Source organism: Chroicocephalus ridibundus, chromosome 6 (assembly GCF_963924245.1).
Source record: "Chroicocephalus ridibundus chromosome 6, bChrRid1.1, whole genome shotgun sequence".
NCBI classification, from domain to species: domain Eukaryota; kingdom Metazoa; phylum Chordata; class Aves; order Charadriiformes; family Laridae; genus Chroicocephalus; species Chroicocephalus ridibundus.
The window spans coordinates 68,004,860-68,022,133 of NC_086289.1; the positions used below are offsets into that span (position 1 = coordinate 68,004,860).

At 35.0% G+C, this 17,274-nt stretch overlaps 1 protein-coding gene across 7 annotated transcripts in view; it reads right to left on the reverse strand.

Annotated features, from left to right (window-relative positions):
- IFT80 (intraflagellar transport 80) overlaps positions 1-17,274 on the reverse strand; it is a 55,085-nt gene that overhangs the window by 12,384 nt on the left and 25,427 nt on the right. For 6 of the 7 annotated variants that reach the window (XM_063338839.1, XM_063338836.1, XM_063338834.1 and 3 more), the window contains 4 exons: positions 8,568-8,747; positions 6,065-6,183; positions 5,099-5,173; positions 3,316-3,479 (listed from right to left, as the gene is read on the reverse strand). In XM_063338839.1, the coding sequence (XP_063194909.1) occupies positions 3,316-3,479; positions 5,099-5,173; positions 6,065-6,183; positions 8,568-8,747 (538 nt within the window). The remainder of the gene's footprint in view (positions 1-3,315; positions 3,480-5,098; positions 5,174-6,064; positions 6,184-8,567; positions 8,748-17,274) is intronic. The other variant, XM_063338838.1, reaches the window with a different exon arrangement.

Here is a 17,274-nt window from a genome sequence, read left to right on the forward strand (position 1 = left end):
CACCTGCAGATTCAACACATTACCTGTAAGTATACAATGTAAGATGAATATACACGTTAATTCCAAAGGATGGCGACGTTAACATGTTAATCCTGCTGCGTGTTTCTTTCACTAGGACACAGGATGTTGGTTTGAGGTCAATGGTTATACAGGCAGAATTAAAAAAAAAAAAACAAACACAACTGTAAGAGCAGGTGTTCAGAAAGCACTGGTTGAGTTTGCAGAGGAGAAAAAGAAAGGGTTTTGCACAAGCGTTGCTCTTGGCAGCTGGCTAAATATACAAAAGAAAACTAGTTGTTCCTCAGAAGTGCTATTTTTCTCACTTTTATGCATGGCCCCCTGCATGAAATTTATTTTGATCTACCTATACCAGCCAATTTTACTGCTGCTATGCTAGCCATAGGAAGTAAGATCAAGAGAGTTTTAAAGAAAACCACTGTACCTAATTGACAAGTAAAAGTAGATTAATTTTCATTAATCTGCAATCCTTATTAAAGTATTTCAGAAAATAAGTTTGGGGTTGTTTGGATATTTTTTTTCCTATCTGGAAAAGCTCCACATCACTTTACGATCATTTAGAACCTAAAATATATCTTTTTTTATATAAATAAATTTATATATGTATTTATATTTGTTTATAAATTATAAACAAAGGGAATTATCTCTCTTTGAGCATCCAGAGAAAGAGAGCAGCTACCGTGTGTCTTTTACCACACGTGTTCTATTATCACGGAATAACTGCTCCCAGGGCCAGCAGCTCCCTGTTGAGAATTGGCACACCTCCCTCTTCCAGCTTCATGAGAGACAGAGGAAGGACTGTAAGCGCAGAGGTACCAATCTTTTTCCTAAATGACTCAAAAAGGAAGAATATCCATGTAACAACACTGAAGTACAGCAAGTCATCTCCCTCTCTGTTTCAGAGTAAATTAGCTGTAGAGAGCTCCACGCTATAACGTGTAAACTGCTTCCTGTATCAAAATGAGCTATCTTAGATATTTCTACAATGCACTGCATTATGAAAAACAGACCTGCCCTCAAAATAAGGCAAAGGAAAAAAAAAAGCTTCTGCTGGGGTGAGTCGAGAAGAATACACAGGCCTAGATAACCCACAGTTTCCCATGCCAAGATTCTGTTTTCCCATGTGCTGGCACTACTAGAGGGGCTTATTTCTAAAAAATGAAAAAAACCAAACCCACCTCTAACTCATTGCCCTGACAGAAGATACTATCGACAGGATCACTTGAAGAGCTTATCTTATAAACAAAGCCAGAAAGCCGGCCTCTGTAACTACAGTTTTGATGAAGATTTGCCTGCATACAGGCTGACAAGATTTTCAGGACACTAACAGGAATAGGTGGGAGACAGAGATGCTCTTCAGTCTATTCAGGAAGACGGGCAGGGGAACAGGGCAAGAGAGTGAGTATACCACCAAAATCTTAAATATGCATGCATATAGAGAGCGGTCAATATTTATGGATGAACTTTCTATATAATCTCAGTTTATTTAAAATACTTCTATTGTTTGTACTCTAACTGCATCAAGGTGTCGATATGGCAATAAAATAAAGTCTCTGTGTTATACATATTAAGTAATATATAAGTAAACATACATACACTTGTGTAATAGAAATACAAAGACACACCAAGTAAAAGAGAAAACATCAGAAATAAGATGCAACTTTTCACTTATCCTTTTTTTTTTTGCAAGCCACTTCTTTCTTCTGAATAATTCACACTGAAATATACTTTTGCTAATTAAAATCCATTTTAATTATTACACAGCTATTTTAGATATCTTTAATGTCTTGGTGCTCCAGGATAATATTTTCTGAAATAGTTGTCCTTAAAAATGAAATGCACATTACAGTTATATTACTACTCTTTAAAGTAATTATTCAAAAATAATATCTAAAATAGCTGTGTAATAATTAAAGTATTTGTTTTCACATAAAAGATAAGGACGTACAAGAAAAAAACATACATATAAATTGTACAGATCAGCAAAAATGCTTTGTAACAAGGAAGTGAGAAAAACCTCACCTAATTTTTTTTTGCCTGGAGAGGGATATTTTAAAGGATTATTACAAGGGTTTTTTTCAGCCATCAAGTAATTTAAGTTGTGGGTTACCTGCTGAGAAAACTACCATGTAATCAGCACTAAAGGACTAACTCACTGCCTATATTTATCAGGACCTTCTTTTGTCTTTTGTACTGCACACTGAAAGGTTTCTTTTTCTATAGAAAAAAGAAGACAAATATGATTCTTCTTTGCTGCGAGACAAAGAATTCTAAAATTCTCAAACTGTTTAAAATCCAATCATTAAGTCTAGGATAACAGAGTTGGAGAAAATTGGTTTGAGTTCGTGTCAGTCAGAACCACGGGCAGGAACTGTTTCACTCTGCAATAACAGCACCTCCTTGCATCGTTATCCCCCCTGGTAAACCCCTTCCTGGCCATACTGCAGGAGAAATACAGCTACAGATAGCACTGCAGCTCTGCATTCTAACTTTTGTATGGCCTATAAATGGCACAGTTATGAAGTCAAAAGTCATAGTCATGGCTTTACAGCAATGGAAGTGCCTGCCTCCAGCAGACACTTCAAATTTAAATTGTTGCACAGGTTGCATTTGTGTCATGAGGTAGCACAAGAGGAAAAAGCTGAGTGACAAAAACATATTCCTGTACCACTCATTAGTGCAAAAATTTAACTGAAGCTCATTTGGCCATGTTGTCTGTTATAATTATAGTGCTTTTGATGTCAAAACATGAAAGTTAAGAGCATAAAAATCTTCAAGAACACAACACAGACAGAACATCACAGCCTCATAACTACGGTCATATCAGCTGCACATAAAACTTACATGCTGTAAAGATACAAAACCAAAAAAAAACCAAACTAAAAGAACATCTGAGACCTAAAATTAATCCCAGTTACTGTACTCGTGGCTTCTAAGAGCAGCAGTCAAGCAGAAAAATGTTGCCGAGGTACTTCTTTAGAAAAAAATCACATCAGAGAGTGAAAATCTACCATTCAAGTATTTACTGTAAATATTCCATGGTTCTCTGATGCATTACATACAACTGGAACTTCAGAGGCATTTCTCTTTTATTCTTTTAATCAAAGTTAAGCAAGACATACCATTTAAATTCATTTTTATAATAAATATTATCTATAATTTATATAATAGATAAATAGTTTATGCTTTACGTTTTCTTTTTACCATAACTATGCTAAGCAAAATTAAATGTGAAGATGTTGAAAACTTCACAGTGAATTATTAGCAAATATAGAACTACTGGAACGGAGGACTTACCCTTTTCATCAGCTTCGTCTTTCACTGCAAGAGTATCATTACTCAGAGATACTGTCTGAGCATTTAAAATGTCTGTTCTCATTCCTGGAAATTTTGGAGAGGAAATTAATCTTCCTTCATATGAATATAAATAAAGTCCTCCACCATCCACAAGAAGAAAATGCCTACAAAAAAACCCAAACCCAAAACCCCAAAATGTAAATCACTAAATAATACAGAAAAGCATGATAAGTTCGAACAATTTGAAGATAACTGTCTGATATCCTGCAATTGTTTTCAGTTAAATTACATCATTTCTAAGCCCTACATTTCAAAGTTGATATTCTGAAAGCTCTGTATGAAAGATTTCAACTTCAATGCGAATGCTATGGTTTTGCATGAAAAATACCTATTATCTGGAATCACTCTGATTTTTATCTCTTCTAGACATTGTAAGATTTAAATCTCATGATGACAAAGCATACAGCTGCAGACAGTACGCCCCACACATCATCCCAAGAGACAACGCTGTGTGTATGTATGTGAGAAACAGCTTTAATGTTTACAGCTAGCTTTGAAATAGTATTACCTGTGTCATTTTCTTCATTACAACTAGATTATAATGTAAAGCAAATAGAAGACACTTAATGAACTGATCACCATCTATTACGATGCAGGACTTCAATAACTTATTGGCAGGAACACATTGCAAACTTCTATACAGAATAGTTGAAAATATATAAAAAAGAAATACATATAAATAATACATAAAATAATAATATATAAAATAAATAATAAAAGTAGTTCTACATAATAATAACTGTTTGGTAAGTACAGTATCTATAGTTCATAGACACAAAACACATCCATACACCGAAAGCCAGTTGTTAGACTCTCAGCTATTGTAAATGTTACCAATCACCGGCACCAAATGAACCACTTTCTGTTTGCACATGTATCTGCCGATGTAGACTGGTTTTACCAAAACCTTAGGACTGTTTCTGTGGATCACCTACACTGCCAAAGAATCTCTGCCATGTTTTCAAAAATTAAACAGCAGCACAAAACTCCGAATCTAGAAACTGATTTCAAAATCCTGTCCACTTGCTTACCCGTTCTCTACTGCAGTTATCTTTGTAGATTAGGATGTAAGTGTTTAATCTGGGGCACCCAAAAATGCAGCAAGAATTGTGCTGCACTTTGCTGAAACAGCTGTCCAATAACATTAGTGCACAAGAATTAAAATTATAATCAAAACTCAAGATTTTTAACTTCTGCTCCTATTCTTAGTCCTTAGAAAGACTCTCTTTCTACAAAAGCATATGTAAAGATCTCTTTGACAAATGATTTTCAGGAAATGCAGATTATTATTTTTTTTTTAAACTGAGAAAAACCAGTTATTTCTTGCAAATATAAATACAAATATGTAAGAAAAATGAAACCATTTCTTTTTATTTGGCATACCTGGCACTGTTTTTAATAAAAACTGGAGACCACAGATAATTTATATAAAATATATTCCAGTTCAAAAAAGCAATATGACTTCAAAAAATCCAGACGTTAGAGTAATGTCAGAATATCTACTTTCTTCCATAAATAAGAGTATAAGCATACATATGTAATATATGAAAAAATTAATTACAGATCTATGGCAAATATACCAGCTAAGTCTTTACAGGCTGCTTACCAATACTGGATACTTTTTGTCTATTCCTAGTATTTCAGTATGTGCTTATGTGATATAACAAAGTTTTAGGAAATGCATGTTCACATTTAATAGTGAGCATTACAAGAAGTAAGCTACCTTTCCGCTTGTAGAATCAAACTAACTGTTCCTTCCTTCAGGTCAAAGATCAGTGGCGTATTCCAGTTCTTTGTGCTGAAAAAAAAAATAAATTCATCATTCCTCAAAACCACTAATCTTCACATATCATTGCAAATACGAAGTTGAATTCACTAAGTAAAGCACACACATTTTAATCATCTAATATTCCAAAAAGGGAGGTTTTCAAAAGAAAAACAGCATTTAGGAAGCCAAGTAACACCAATAGCAATGCAGTATGATCCAATACCACTTCTGCCTTCATTTTACATCCCTTCACACCAGCAGCTGCTGACCTAGGAGTCTTAGGAAACAGCAAAATCATATTTATATGAAACAAACATATTTTTAAAATAGTTCTGAATTGTGGTTCAACTCTTCTATAGCGATACAGAGGTAGGATGGAGTCCCTCTCTTGTGTGCCCTATTACAGCCTGCATGATTGTTCAGTATTAGTCATCTCACTGAACAGATAAGTGCTTTTAGGAGTGAACTTTAAATTTCAGCATATGAAACAGAATATCATGTTCTTAAAACATGATGCAGGATTGAATCATTCCTGTCCCATTCCAAAATAATGGCATGCCAGAAGCAGTATCCAAAAAAAGGAGTCCCTAGATGGAGGCACATAACTGGGACAGATACACTTGCATCCAGCCACCATTCCTGCTGCCTCTACATGCAAAGAAAGCACGTCAAATTTTTGCAGCAAAACAAACAGGCAGTCGTGGCACCAGCAAGAAGCTGGAAGAAAGGATGACAGGGGGAGGAGGGCAGCTATACTCCAATACATTTTCTTGTAGACGATGCTAAGTTCCATAGGATATTTCAATTCGTTAAGAAAAAAAAAAAAAAAAAACAAACTACCGTACTTCAAATAAAGTTTCTGCTACTCTCTTACAACTGCTAGATAAGCTTGAGAAAGTTTCATGAATTTATATTACTTACGAAAAAACATAACACTGAAGAGAAGTTGAAACAACCAAATGCCCGTAGTTCAAAGAGGCCTTAATAACCCTGTCACGGAATTCCAACAAATCTACTGCATCATTAATAACATTGTGCACCTAATCAAAAGAAAATTTTGGTTGAATAAAACAACAATAACTGAAGTGAAAACTAATTAGTGAAATATTACGTTCTTTCTTATTATAAGCACATGCTGATGCTATTATGCATTAGCAGAAGAACATATGTATCTGGGAATAAGCACTTTCACAGCACTGGTGAAAACTTAAACCCAAAGGTTCTGTAAACTCTGAATAAAGAATGAACAATTACTGAAGTGCTTAATAGAGTTCCTTAAAAGAAGAGAGCAATTAATGCGTACTTGGAATACATAAGATACAAACGCAGTATCATTGCGTTGGGAAAATTATCTGAGATCAAGGATGTCTAAAAGTTCCCAATTTAAGACTCAGTGTTCAGTTGCTGATTATTTAAACATTTGAAATATAGTATTTCAGCAATCCCATCAGAAAAACTCAGCAAAATCCAAGATTTGGATAAAGATATGTTGTCTAGATGTTGAATAGCTCTAGCATATATTTTAATGCTACCACACTCTGAAGTAAGGGAAATTTAGGAGACAGCCTTGGTAAGCAGGCTGTGGCCTTGCCATTTCTGTGAAAATTTGCTCAAAATATAATATTTCAATAAAATCAGTTTGCCTGTAATCAACACAGATTTCTGAGCTCAAAGATTTTAGGCAGCTAAAATCTAAGGAGTTATCTTATGACAGGGATTTTTTGTTTGTTTGTGGGGTTTTGTTTGTTTTGTTTTGAATAAGACATCACCATTCTGAGGGTGGTAACTTCTTTTCGATTTTCTCCATTATGCAACCAATTGCAAAACAAGGACTGAACTCAATTATTATGAAAGCCTAGAAACCATTTCCAAAGACATAATAATTGCTATGTCTACTGCAGTGACATGTCCATAATTAACTTAGCTATTGTAGTACTCAGAAAAAAAGAATGCATCTAGAACTTCTTTGTAGGTAATATTTTGCTATCCAGATATATGGGAATAAAATAAAATCACTATAAAATAATAAAACAAAATATTAGCACTGAATCAGGGTTAGCTATACTTCCTCAGTTGTTTGCATATTCAAGCACCCTGGAGATTATTCAGAGAGCCCATCTGTTACGAGTCGATGTCTGGGAATGAAAGAAGAAATATGAATTTTTACCTGCTAATTTGTCTTCTGTGTTCCCAGACACTGACTCATGTTATCCCACCCACCGGACCAAACTGTAATAGAGCATTTCTGTTGTTACAACTTTTCCCAATTACATATTCAACATTAAAAGAATCAAGACCGAAAAACATTTAAGGGCCTAATTAGGAATTTAGGAACTTGACTTCGATATTGAAAATATTGGCCTGGTGTCCAATACCAAATGTGTAATTTGGAAAATTTGTAAGAATGGAAATCTTATATTATCCCAGCGTTCAGAGAGCGAATGTTGTGAGTCAGTGTCTGGGAACACAGAGGACAAATTAGAAGGTAAAAATTCATATTTTTGTATTAATTCCCAGATATTTGGTAACCTAAATGTGGATTCAGGCCAAAGTTTTTCAAAAGAAGGATCCTAAACTTAAGCTCCAGAAACCACATGTAGGGGCCTGTTTCATTTCCAGCAGTGCTGAGACTTGGCAGCTCCCACTGAGGTCAATGCCTATTTCTCAGTACTCAGCTGGAAGCACCACACAGGTACCTGATGTATGTTACATGATATACGAGAAATGTCTGGAGCTTTGGAAGATCTGAATCTAGGCTGTAATACAATATGTGGTACAGAAATGCACATTACAACTCTTTACAGTTACAGTCAGCAACCAAATTTATCTGGAAATGCCCTAAGACAGCAACATTCATCATAGCTTCATTAACAACACGGAAACATTAGCTATTACAAAGTGCATCAGTGTCTCCAACAACTCATGAATGCAGATAAGGTAAAGAAAGATCCTCTATATTATCTACACTTAGTTAGGCGGCTTCATCTTTGCTGACAGTTACTGTAATACTATTTAATATGGTGCTTTGGTTTTGGCCAATGTATTTGTATTGTTTTCTGCATAAATATTTTCATTACACTTGAAATTATCTCTCTCTTCTAAGTGGCCTCCCACAGCTAATTTCACATGCTCTTCAAATGAGCTTTGCATTTTTCTAGAGGATAAAGTACTTCTGAGTTCTGTGATTCTGCTCCATCTGGTAGTATGGTTTGGTTTACATGGATCTGATCTTCTGTACCACTGATAATTATTTACATCTTTTGCTAACTCTGGCCATTTTATGATCTTAAGCATTTTTAGTCCTATATACACAGAAAAAAAAAGGATAATGTTTTGTCGAGGATTAAAAATCCCCATTTTGTATTAAAAAAAAGCCTTAGAAAAGTAGTAATGAGAATGCACTGCTCTGAACTGTGAAGATTACCTCCATGGTCCTCCTCTTAATTAACGTTATTTCAAAGTTCTTCCACTCCCAGCGTTGCTCCACAACATGGGCAAAAATGACATGTCCATTTCCACATGCTCCAGCTAGTTGAGTGCCATCAATAGACCAAGCAATATTAAATATGCTGCCAGTGTTGGGCTTCTCTAAAGCATAAGACCACTTGCAGAAAACGAGAAAAAAATTCTTAATTTTTCTGGTACTTTTTGGAAATTATTTGTTGTAATAAACAGATTTGTATGCTTATGATTTTTTAAGAAACATCAATGAACTAACTTTTTATTACAACTTGAATAAGCAAACCAAAGAGATGAGATATCTTAAGTCAGATTGTTGAAAAGCAGGGATCCAGAAAGGAAAACCATCAGGTATGGCAGAAATGATAACATCACAATGCCTGAAGTACATTAGGTATAGTTATCTAGTCACAAATACATTTAAAGTGTACCTAGTCATTAATGAATCTGGACAATCACTAGATAAAAATTAAATGAACATACTTAGAAACATGGTTACATGAGTGCAACGGGTGATGGTCTTAAGTGTGATGCATTCAGTTTATGCTGCAGTGACAGCAGTTCCTGAATATAAATACCAAGGCCTAGGCAAAATCAGTCAGTATAAACAAGGCATTCCTATCCCAAGTTGACAGAGAATTGCAAAGCTCTTGTGTTGCTTCTCTCTGCGCTTCCAACATAAGGGACATTAGTGGATTATGAAAAGCTCCAAAAGCAATGCCTGTATACTGTTCTCCTCCTAACACAAAAGAGAAGCTAGATACTTTGCCTACCTTTTTCTGTCTCTCGTTACTGTACGAGGGAAGGATGTATGAAAAATTGCCAGTTGCTATGCTTGCAATAACAACAAAAACTGGAAACTTTACTGCACCAAAACAGTGACAGCTGGCCCAGCTTTGGAGAGAACCAGAAACAATAGCTCTGTGTGTCGCATTTGTTTTAGACTAATTAAGAGGTGCTCACATGAGAGTATCACAGTCTAATGTCGCGGAGGCACAGGTCAAATAACTGTATTTCAGAATCTTATTATCAAAATAAGTAGCGTATCTGCTTTCCTACAGAGCTAGAAATTCAAACGGTAGGCAAAATAGCATCATTGTACATTTTCCTGGTAACTGGATTTTGCAAGGTGGAAAGGCTCCCTTGGACTTAACGCATTTCTGTGGTATTGTGGTTAATATTTTCCTTCATCTTGTACTATGGGTTGACATCATCTACGTCTATCAAAATATAGTTATCAGTTTGGTTTGTTGGTTTTTAAATGGAGGCCCCGAATCATTGGGATAGCAGGAAGCAGCAGTGACTGGAAGCTTGCAGTACGGATCAGGGACCAGGAGACAGGCTGCTCTGCCCAAGCAGCCAGCCAGCCTCGGGCTAACGACAGAGATTATACAGCAGTTCGTGAACTGTGGGCTGGCTGCTAAAACATGCTTTTAATTAACAAAAAAAAAAAAAAAAAAAAAAAAAAAAAAAAAAGAGCTTTATACTCTCTAGCAACAGGGTGCACATTGCTCCCCATGCTGCCCACGTGGCTCCATGGAATCACCTGTTCCAGTGCAACAGGGATGCGCTTTAATGAAATAGCACCCGATTTCTTACCCTTTGACACACCCCCATACTTTAATTCTCACCATTAGCATTGCAAAAAATAAAATAATAAATCCCCCTAGCACAAAGAACAAGGAATAAGTATTAAAACTAGCATTTGGTTTTTTCCTTTTGATCCATAGCATGAATGTAGGTACGAGAGAAGCTTACACTTAGTACTAAACCTAATTTTGTTCTTTTTCAATATTTAAATTTCCTCCAACGAAGAACTTTATTCTTAAATTCATCCAGCCTTATGTATGAGACTCATCTAAAGTTTAGCTGGATCCTTATTAATACATTCTTGTCAAAAACTAGAAGTTGTTTCAGGTCAAGACACTTGTTTTCTGTTTCTTGCATCTCAGAAATACGGTTCATACAAATCATTACAAATCTCCAAACAAGTGTTTCCCTGAAAGTGGATGACAAAAAATGAAATAACCTTTTTATAGACTTTTAGGAAGACATTAAACCAGGTTTTAAAACAACAGGCGAATCTCAACTATTGCCTCTTCAGAACTGTGTAAGAGTATTTTAAAAAGCATTTAGCAATTGAAGAACTATCTGAACACTCAGAAACATTTGAAATCTTAAGAATCAAATCAGTAAGAAAAAAAACATGCAACTGACGTTAAATGTGGACATTGGATTCTCGTGACTTTTGGATACATGATATTATACCAAAGGGGAGACAGCTGGAAGAAAACAGTCACCTAATGTTTCTAACACATTTCATATTCTGATTTCTTTTGCAGTACACATAAACCCCAAGAAATACTAAGTCCTTCACACAAAGTCTTCATATGATTTATAAGAAATGAAATCACAAAAATTACAATAAAATAAAGGCGTCAGACTTAAACGTTCGATAGCAAGGAAACAAAATGGGATGAAATTCAACCTCCCAGTTGTGCTAATGATTTGCAGAATAGCATGTAAGATGACCTACTGAGTTAAGGCTCTTTTACTGCCTACGCGCATACGCGTGAGTGAAAGACAATGTCAGCACTGACTGAATTTCCAATTTCAAGCACTCAATTTTAAGGCTGCAGCTTCCATGCCTCTTGGCTGACAGACGCACCATTCACTGCCCATATGATCTGCAGTTGGGGAGGCAATTGCAATTTTTGGAGAAAAGTCCACAACCTACTCTTCCCTCTCACCGGGATGAATTCTGTATGAAACACACTATAGTAATTAAGTGCATAATATTTAACTATGTCTGATATCCTTATACGGCAAATGAGTAAGCTCTTGAGGTTGCAGGACGAACGATTGTAACAAGCCCACTCAGAGAATGCTCTAAATGCCCTGTGTCTGAGACAGATTTTTCACAGCTGGCCAGATGTGATCTGAGAACAGTTTGAAGAAGTACTATTTCAAAACTGAATACTGGGATCCTCCCAAACAGACAAGGCTGTTTCTAAGGTCATTTCCCTTAGATCAAGAATCTACTCACCAGTCCGAATGAATAATAAAGGGGCATGAAGCCATGAAGCCATCAACTAAGAACCAATTTAAGGAGCTTGAAGAATGTGGCTTTGGTGCTGCTTTCTTATGCATAGAAGAGCATAGAAGATACACTGCACCGCCGAGACGATACATCTCCAAAACTACTTTTTTTTTTTTAACCAGAAGCCTTTTTTTTTCCCCCCAGGTATTTGAAATACTCAGTAAAATATTTCCAGATTACAACCTAATTTTTTTTTTTAAATATATCCAGCAATTCCAAAGTTTTATTTTCCAGTTATTTTTGAAAGCTCTCAATATAATTCAGACCACTCCAATGATTCATACTCCCTGCAGATGTCCAGTACGTTTATCATGTGCACAAAATGTTGTAATAAAAGTCATTTAGCTCTCCATTTCTAAGAAAGGAACAATTTTTAAAACCCGAAGTAGCTATTATGTATTTCCGAGATATACAGAGTTAAAAAAAAAAAAAAAGACTACATGAATGTTGTTCTAACATTCGCTGCAATATTATACTTTGGTATTACTGTTTTGCTTACAGTTTTCCTGTGTCATAATTAATTTTTCATTTAATTCAACGAACTCTCTCAAGAACAAAACCAGTAGTTATAAAAGTTTCATTATATTAAACAAATACATAAAAGCAGTAACTTAAGATTCCCTTTTCTGATTGCACAATGCAGTAAAAAAGATGAAGTACTATAGTCACTGAATACTGTCTGACTTCCATAAATGGAAACTGAGTAGGCTCTTGAGAAGTCGGTGAAATCGTTTCAATGAGCAGATTCAGAGAACTCTGTGTCCCAGGAACAAGGACAGTCTTTCACATGTATAATATTGATGCTCCAAGACTCAATATGAAGGTTCTAGTTAGTTATTATTTCTGGACTGAATGCAATAAATTAAGAATGTTTATCCACATAATACCACAGCATAAACGTTTTGAAAAAAACATAGTGAAGAAAAAGTATTTTCTTCTATTTTAAATTATAAGAGTAATACCGATGTCAGCTGTGCAAAGAACACTTGGTTGTTCCTGGCGGGTCCCTGTTTCGGCTCTGTTTACCAGTACGTGGAGTTTTGAACAGGGAATGCTGACATAAACTGAACTACAGCTGATACTGCTGAACCTCCCCACAATGTCATAATCTACACAGGATACCTAATCTACTGACTTTAATAATAGTCTTTGCCCATTATTTTGCCTTTGTTTATGAAAAGAAAATGTGCAATCTCCTCCATAATCCATTCCAGAAATGAGAGCGCAGAATGGACTAACAACAAATACACGCTCTTGGCCTTTTATGCTCCAATTGATACAAAGACAAGTGTGCTAGAACCTCCTCCGACCCAAGTCTGACACACAAACTGTTTCAGGTCCTAATAACTGAGGATGTCTATTTATTTAATTCTTTTTTAAGTGAAGGCTCAGTTTTCCTTGTGGCCCATAGGGCATTTCACATTAGCGCAGATGTAGCTGACATCTGAAAATATATTATAGTCTGACCGTCCATTAAAAGCCGGCAATCTACTCTCACTACTTTCGAGTGATGAACCAACACTTCAGTGCAAACTGCCCAGAAGCTTCTCATCAGAAAGTGACTATTAATTTTCTGATGTAATGGAAGGTAAATTGAATCTTACAGGATCATAAAAATCAATTATCCAAAGCAAATCCACATTTAGGTGCCTTATAAACACTGAATGTACACACATACATGGAATTAGCTCATGGGTAATACATACGTATATATGTCTATAGAAGCCCCGCCTGATATTTTATTGAGTATAAAATGTAATGATATTTTACAATATAAGACGTATTAGGTTTTCAATTCCTACCACACAGGAATCCACAAAAGATTCTACAAACCAGATAATACATACGTAACTGGAGGTAAGGAAATCCAGTGCTACATGTGAATATAGGGCAATTTACCTGAAAAGGAGAAACTATCCTTGACACAACTACTGACATACAGAACTGTGAAAGATTCCTGTTGCCTTCTTAAACATTTGTTGGGCTTGACCCCAGTCATTAATGTGAATTATCAAGAACTAAGCCACAACCTCCAGGTGAGGTATTAAACTGCACATTAGAAGGACAAAGCCAAACAGAAGATATCTGAAATTCTCCTGAAATCCAAGCACGTTCTCACAATTATTAGACCCAAGAACTAAAAATAGGATGAAAAACTGTCCCATATAAATTCTTAACCTTAGAAAATGAAACAGTGATGTAGTTCTCTAAATAGATTATTACTTCCATAGATAATCCATATGTTTTCATTTTCTTCCCAAAGTTACATTAGCCAATTCTAATAAATTAAAACATGCCAACTTGGAAAGAATTGGTCAACAACATAACTTCATGGGAAACCTCTCTGTAATATTTTTTCTTTTATTGAGCTACAAAGAATTCAGGATCATGACTGTTAATAAAGGTAGATGAAATAGAGACAGCACAGAAAAAAACCTTATTTTTGTTACACTGCCAAAAGCATATATCTCTGTGAAACAAGACTAAAACTAAATGTAATGAGATCAAAGCTCACTGTAACTATCAAAAGCAGATTTGCTTGGGTTTTCATAGTGCTCTAGTTTAGGATAATTCAGCACTATCAGAATAATATGAAAATATATGCATTGTATAAATTCACTTTCAAAATGCTGCTATCTCTTTTATATTTGTATAACATCTAATGTTAATTTAAAGGATATATTATGTTATTTTTATAATAGCCACACAATTTACTGTCCTGAATGAAATCCACGCCGTGTTTAATGCTAAACACGCAAATTATTTTCAAAGCTTCTCTGTAGATACCTGCTACATTGTAGTTTTAAAATTCGTGGATGTTTTTTTTCCTCCTTTGTTGATAGTTTAAAAAATAAGGAAAGAACGACAAACACGGCTACTGTTTAACGTAGGACCAACCCTGGACATCAAATTAATGTAATCAACTTTCATTAAGTTCAAGTCTGTATCTTTTTGATAAAAAGCTGAATAGAAACATGTTACCACAGAGCTCAATATTTTTTAGCCATAGAACCATACTAGGTTTAAATGGGGTGGTGGGTGGGGAGTTGTTGTTACACTTGCAAAATGGAAGTTTTCCTTTATTTTCTATAGATATTAGGCAATATTCCCTGAATTTTATTACGTTTTCCAAATCTTTTTTATAGAATTTCTAGCAAAATTAGACATTCCAGGGAGCAAGCCATGGAATACAAAATGCCACGTATAATAGAATCAGGCAAAAATGCAAACTACCAGTCTAGTAAAATGGCCACTATTCATTCTGTAATAAAAGAGAAAGTTTGTAGAATGTATATAATAATTTAAAAACTTGAACTTACAGATTTATGCAGAGAATTGCTTTCGTAACAAAGCATTTGCTAAGCATAGTGATGAAATCAAGGTAACAGTTAATCAAAAGGCAAGATTTAGCAGTCAAACGAACATCTATTTATGAAAACAGAGAAACATCAGAAAAAACGTTCAACAAGAAGAGTACAATTAATTTGGAAAAGAACAACAACCAAAAATCAAATCAAGCTGATCAATCCCCATTAAGGGTAAATAGTAAACACATCATTAATGGAAGAAAATCTCAAAGGCCTCCCAAAACCAAATGCATACATGCATTCAGAATCATTAAAATATAAATTTGATGTCCATCTTTGCTAACTTTTGTTGTCAATTTTAAAAGGATTCCTTTGACCACAGTGTTTCGCTTTAAAGTTTTTTATCAGTTATCCTTCTATGCTCTCCAAGGCACTGGGAAAGCAACCTGTCTTTGGAACAGATGGGTATGGTCCATTTTTTAAGATATTTATGTGGGAGTGGAGTGGGGACGGAGGAAATCAGTGAATTTCAGTCATTCTTACCATCTCTTACTGTGTAAATATTTTGACCTGATCAGTAATGTCAAGGGAAGCATGCAGAGCCACAGGAAATAGCTGACATAAATGAACTTTTTAAGCACTGCCCTCTAGCCAAGTGATTAGATTCTGAAAAGCTGTGAACACGAGGAAGGCTAAAGTCTACCCATCAATACATCCAGCTTTACATCTCAATAAATATACTTTAAAAATAATCTTAGCGCTCTCTGCAGGATTAACGATCATGGACACTAAAGCAGGCAACAAATTACTACATTAAATGTATTTTGTTTTGTATTCTGTTGGATAGCCATAATAATTTCTTTTGGATACATAATGCTATTGGAGCAAACGAAGAAATAATGAAATGAAGAAATTAAACTTTTAAAGTTACTATTATATTTGGAGTTTTCTTTTTTAATATCAAGCTGCTAGAACAAAGTAACCAGGTGAAAAGAACAGGAGAAAAGAACATACTCTAACAGAATTTAATTTAATTATGTCCCCAAACTGAACACATATGCTAGAGAAGAGTTAATGATATATGTATCGCCTGATGGCTCCCTGAGGACCAATTTGCCAATACAACTCCATTACATCAGACATAATAAAAATGTCTATGTTGATCAGTAAAAGCCAGGTCTGGTTCTCTTCAAACTCCATCACTCTGGTGGTATGCGAATCATTCTTCCTTTTCCCTCAATACTAGCAAAGCTAGTTCTTTAGTAACTATTTACATTTAATGTCAGGAAAAGAACTTTCATGAAAAATCATGACTTTTGAAGATAAATAAATTACCATTGGTAGCTGCTAAACAAACAAATGCGTCTGCCACTAGCTACTGTACGTGTCTTTGTTTCTTTAAGAGTGGAGTAATAACCCAGGTAAAAGAACCCTTAATTTTATGAAAAAATAAAACTATCTGCATTAAAATTTCAAACAAAGTCCACAAGCCTATTCAATATTGAATGCTGATTAAAAAATTACTGGTTTTCAGATAGCAGGAGCTGGAACCATAGTTATAGTAAATTCTATTACATAATAACTAGCAAGAAAAGCAGTAAGGCCCTAGGGATCAAACCAAAAGCTATATGCTACAAAACAGACAGAAAATATCTTCTTTACCTCATTGTCTTTTATACCTACTTTATCTATTTTACCTATGTGAGTGGTACTCTAATCTTTTGCACAAATTCACACCTCAGGTTCCAACTCTATTCACTACTTTACTCTCTGAACTTCTGACTGTGTTTTGTAACACACAGATAATAAAAATCTCCTTAAAATAAGTATCTTAAAAATGTAGATAGCAAAAATAAAACACCTTTTTTCAAAACTGGAAACATAATACTTTCCAAAAGAAAACTGCGTGTGAATACTTTTGTTTTACTTCAAGATAATTATCATCAAATTTGACTTACACAGATTAAGTAGCACTAAGAATTTCCCCAAGCAAGTAAGAGGAAAAGGCACAGAAAACAGAAGTAATGCCTACTTCAAATTTAATGCCTAGCTTACACTTAACTTCTGTCAGTGAAGATTACTGAAACCATAATCAGTATAGAAAGCGAAAAATGAAGACTCAGAGATCTGATCCTGCATGCCTCTTCTCACATAATTTTTAAAGGCTCTCCACGAATGTAAAAATACTCAAAACACACAGAATCATAGAATTGCCTAGGTTGGAAGGGACCTTTCAGATGATCTAGTCCAACCCTCAACGTAAC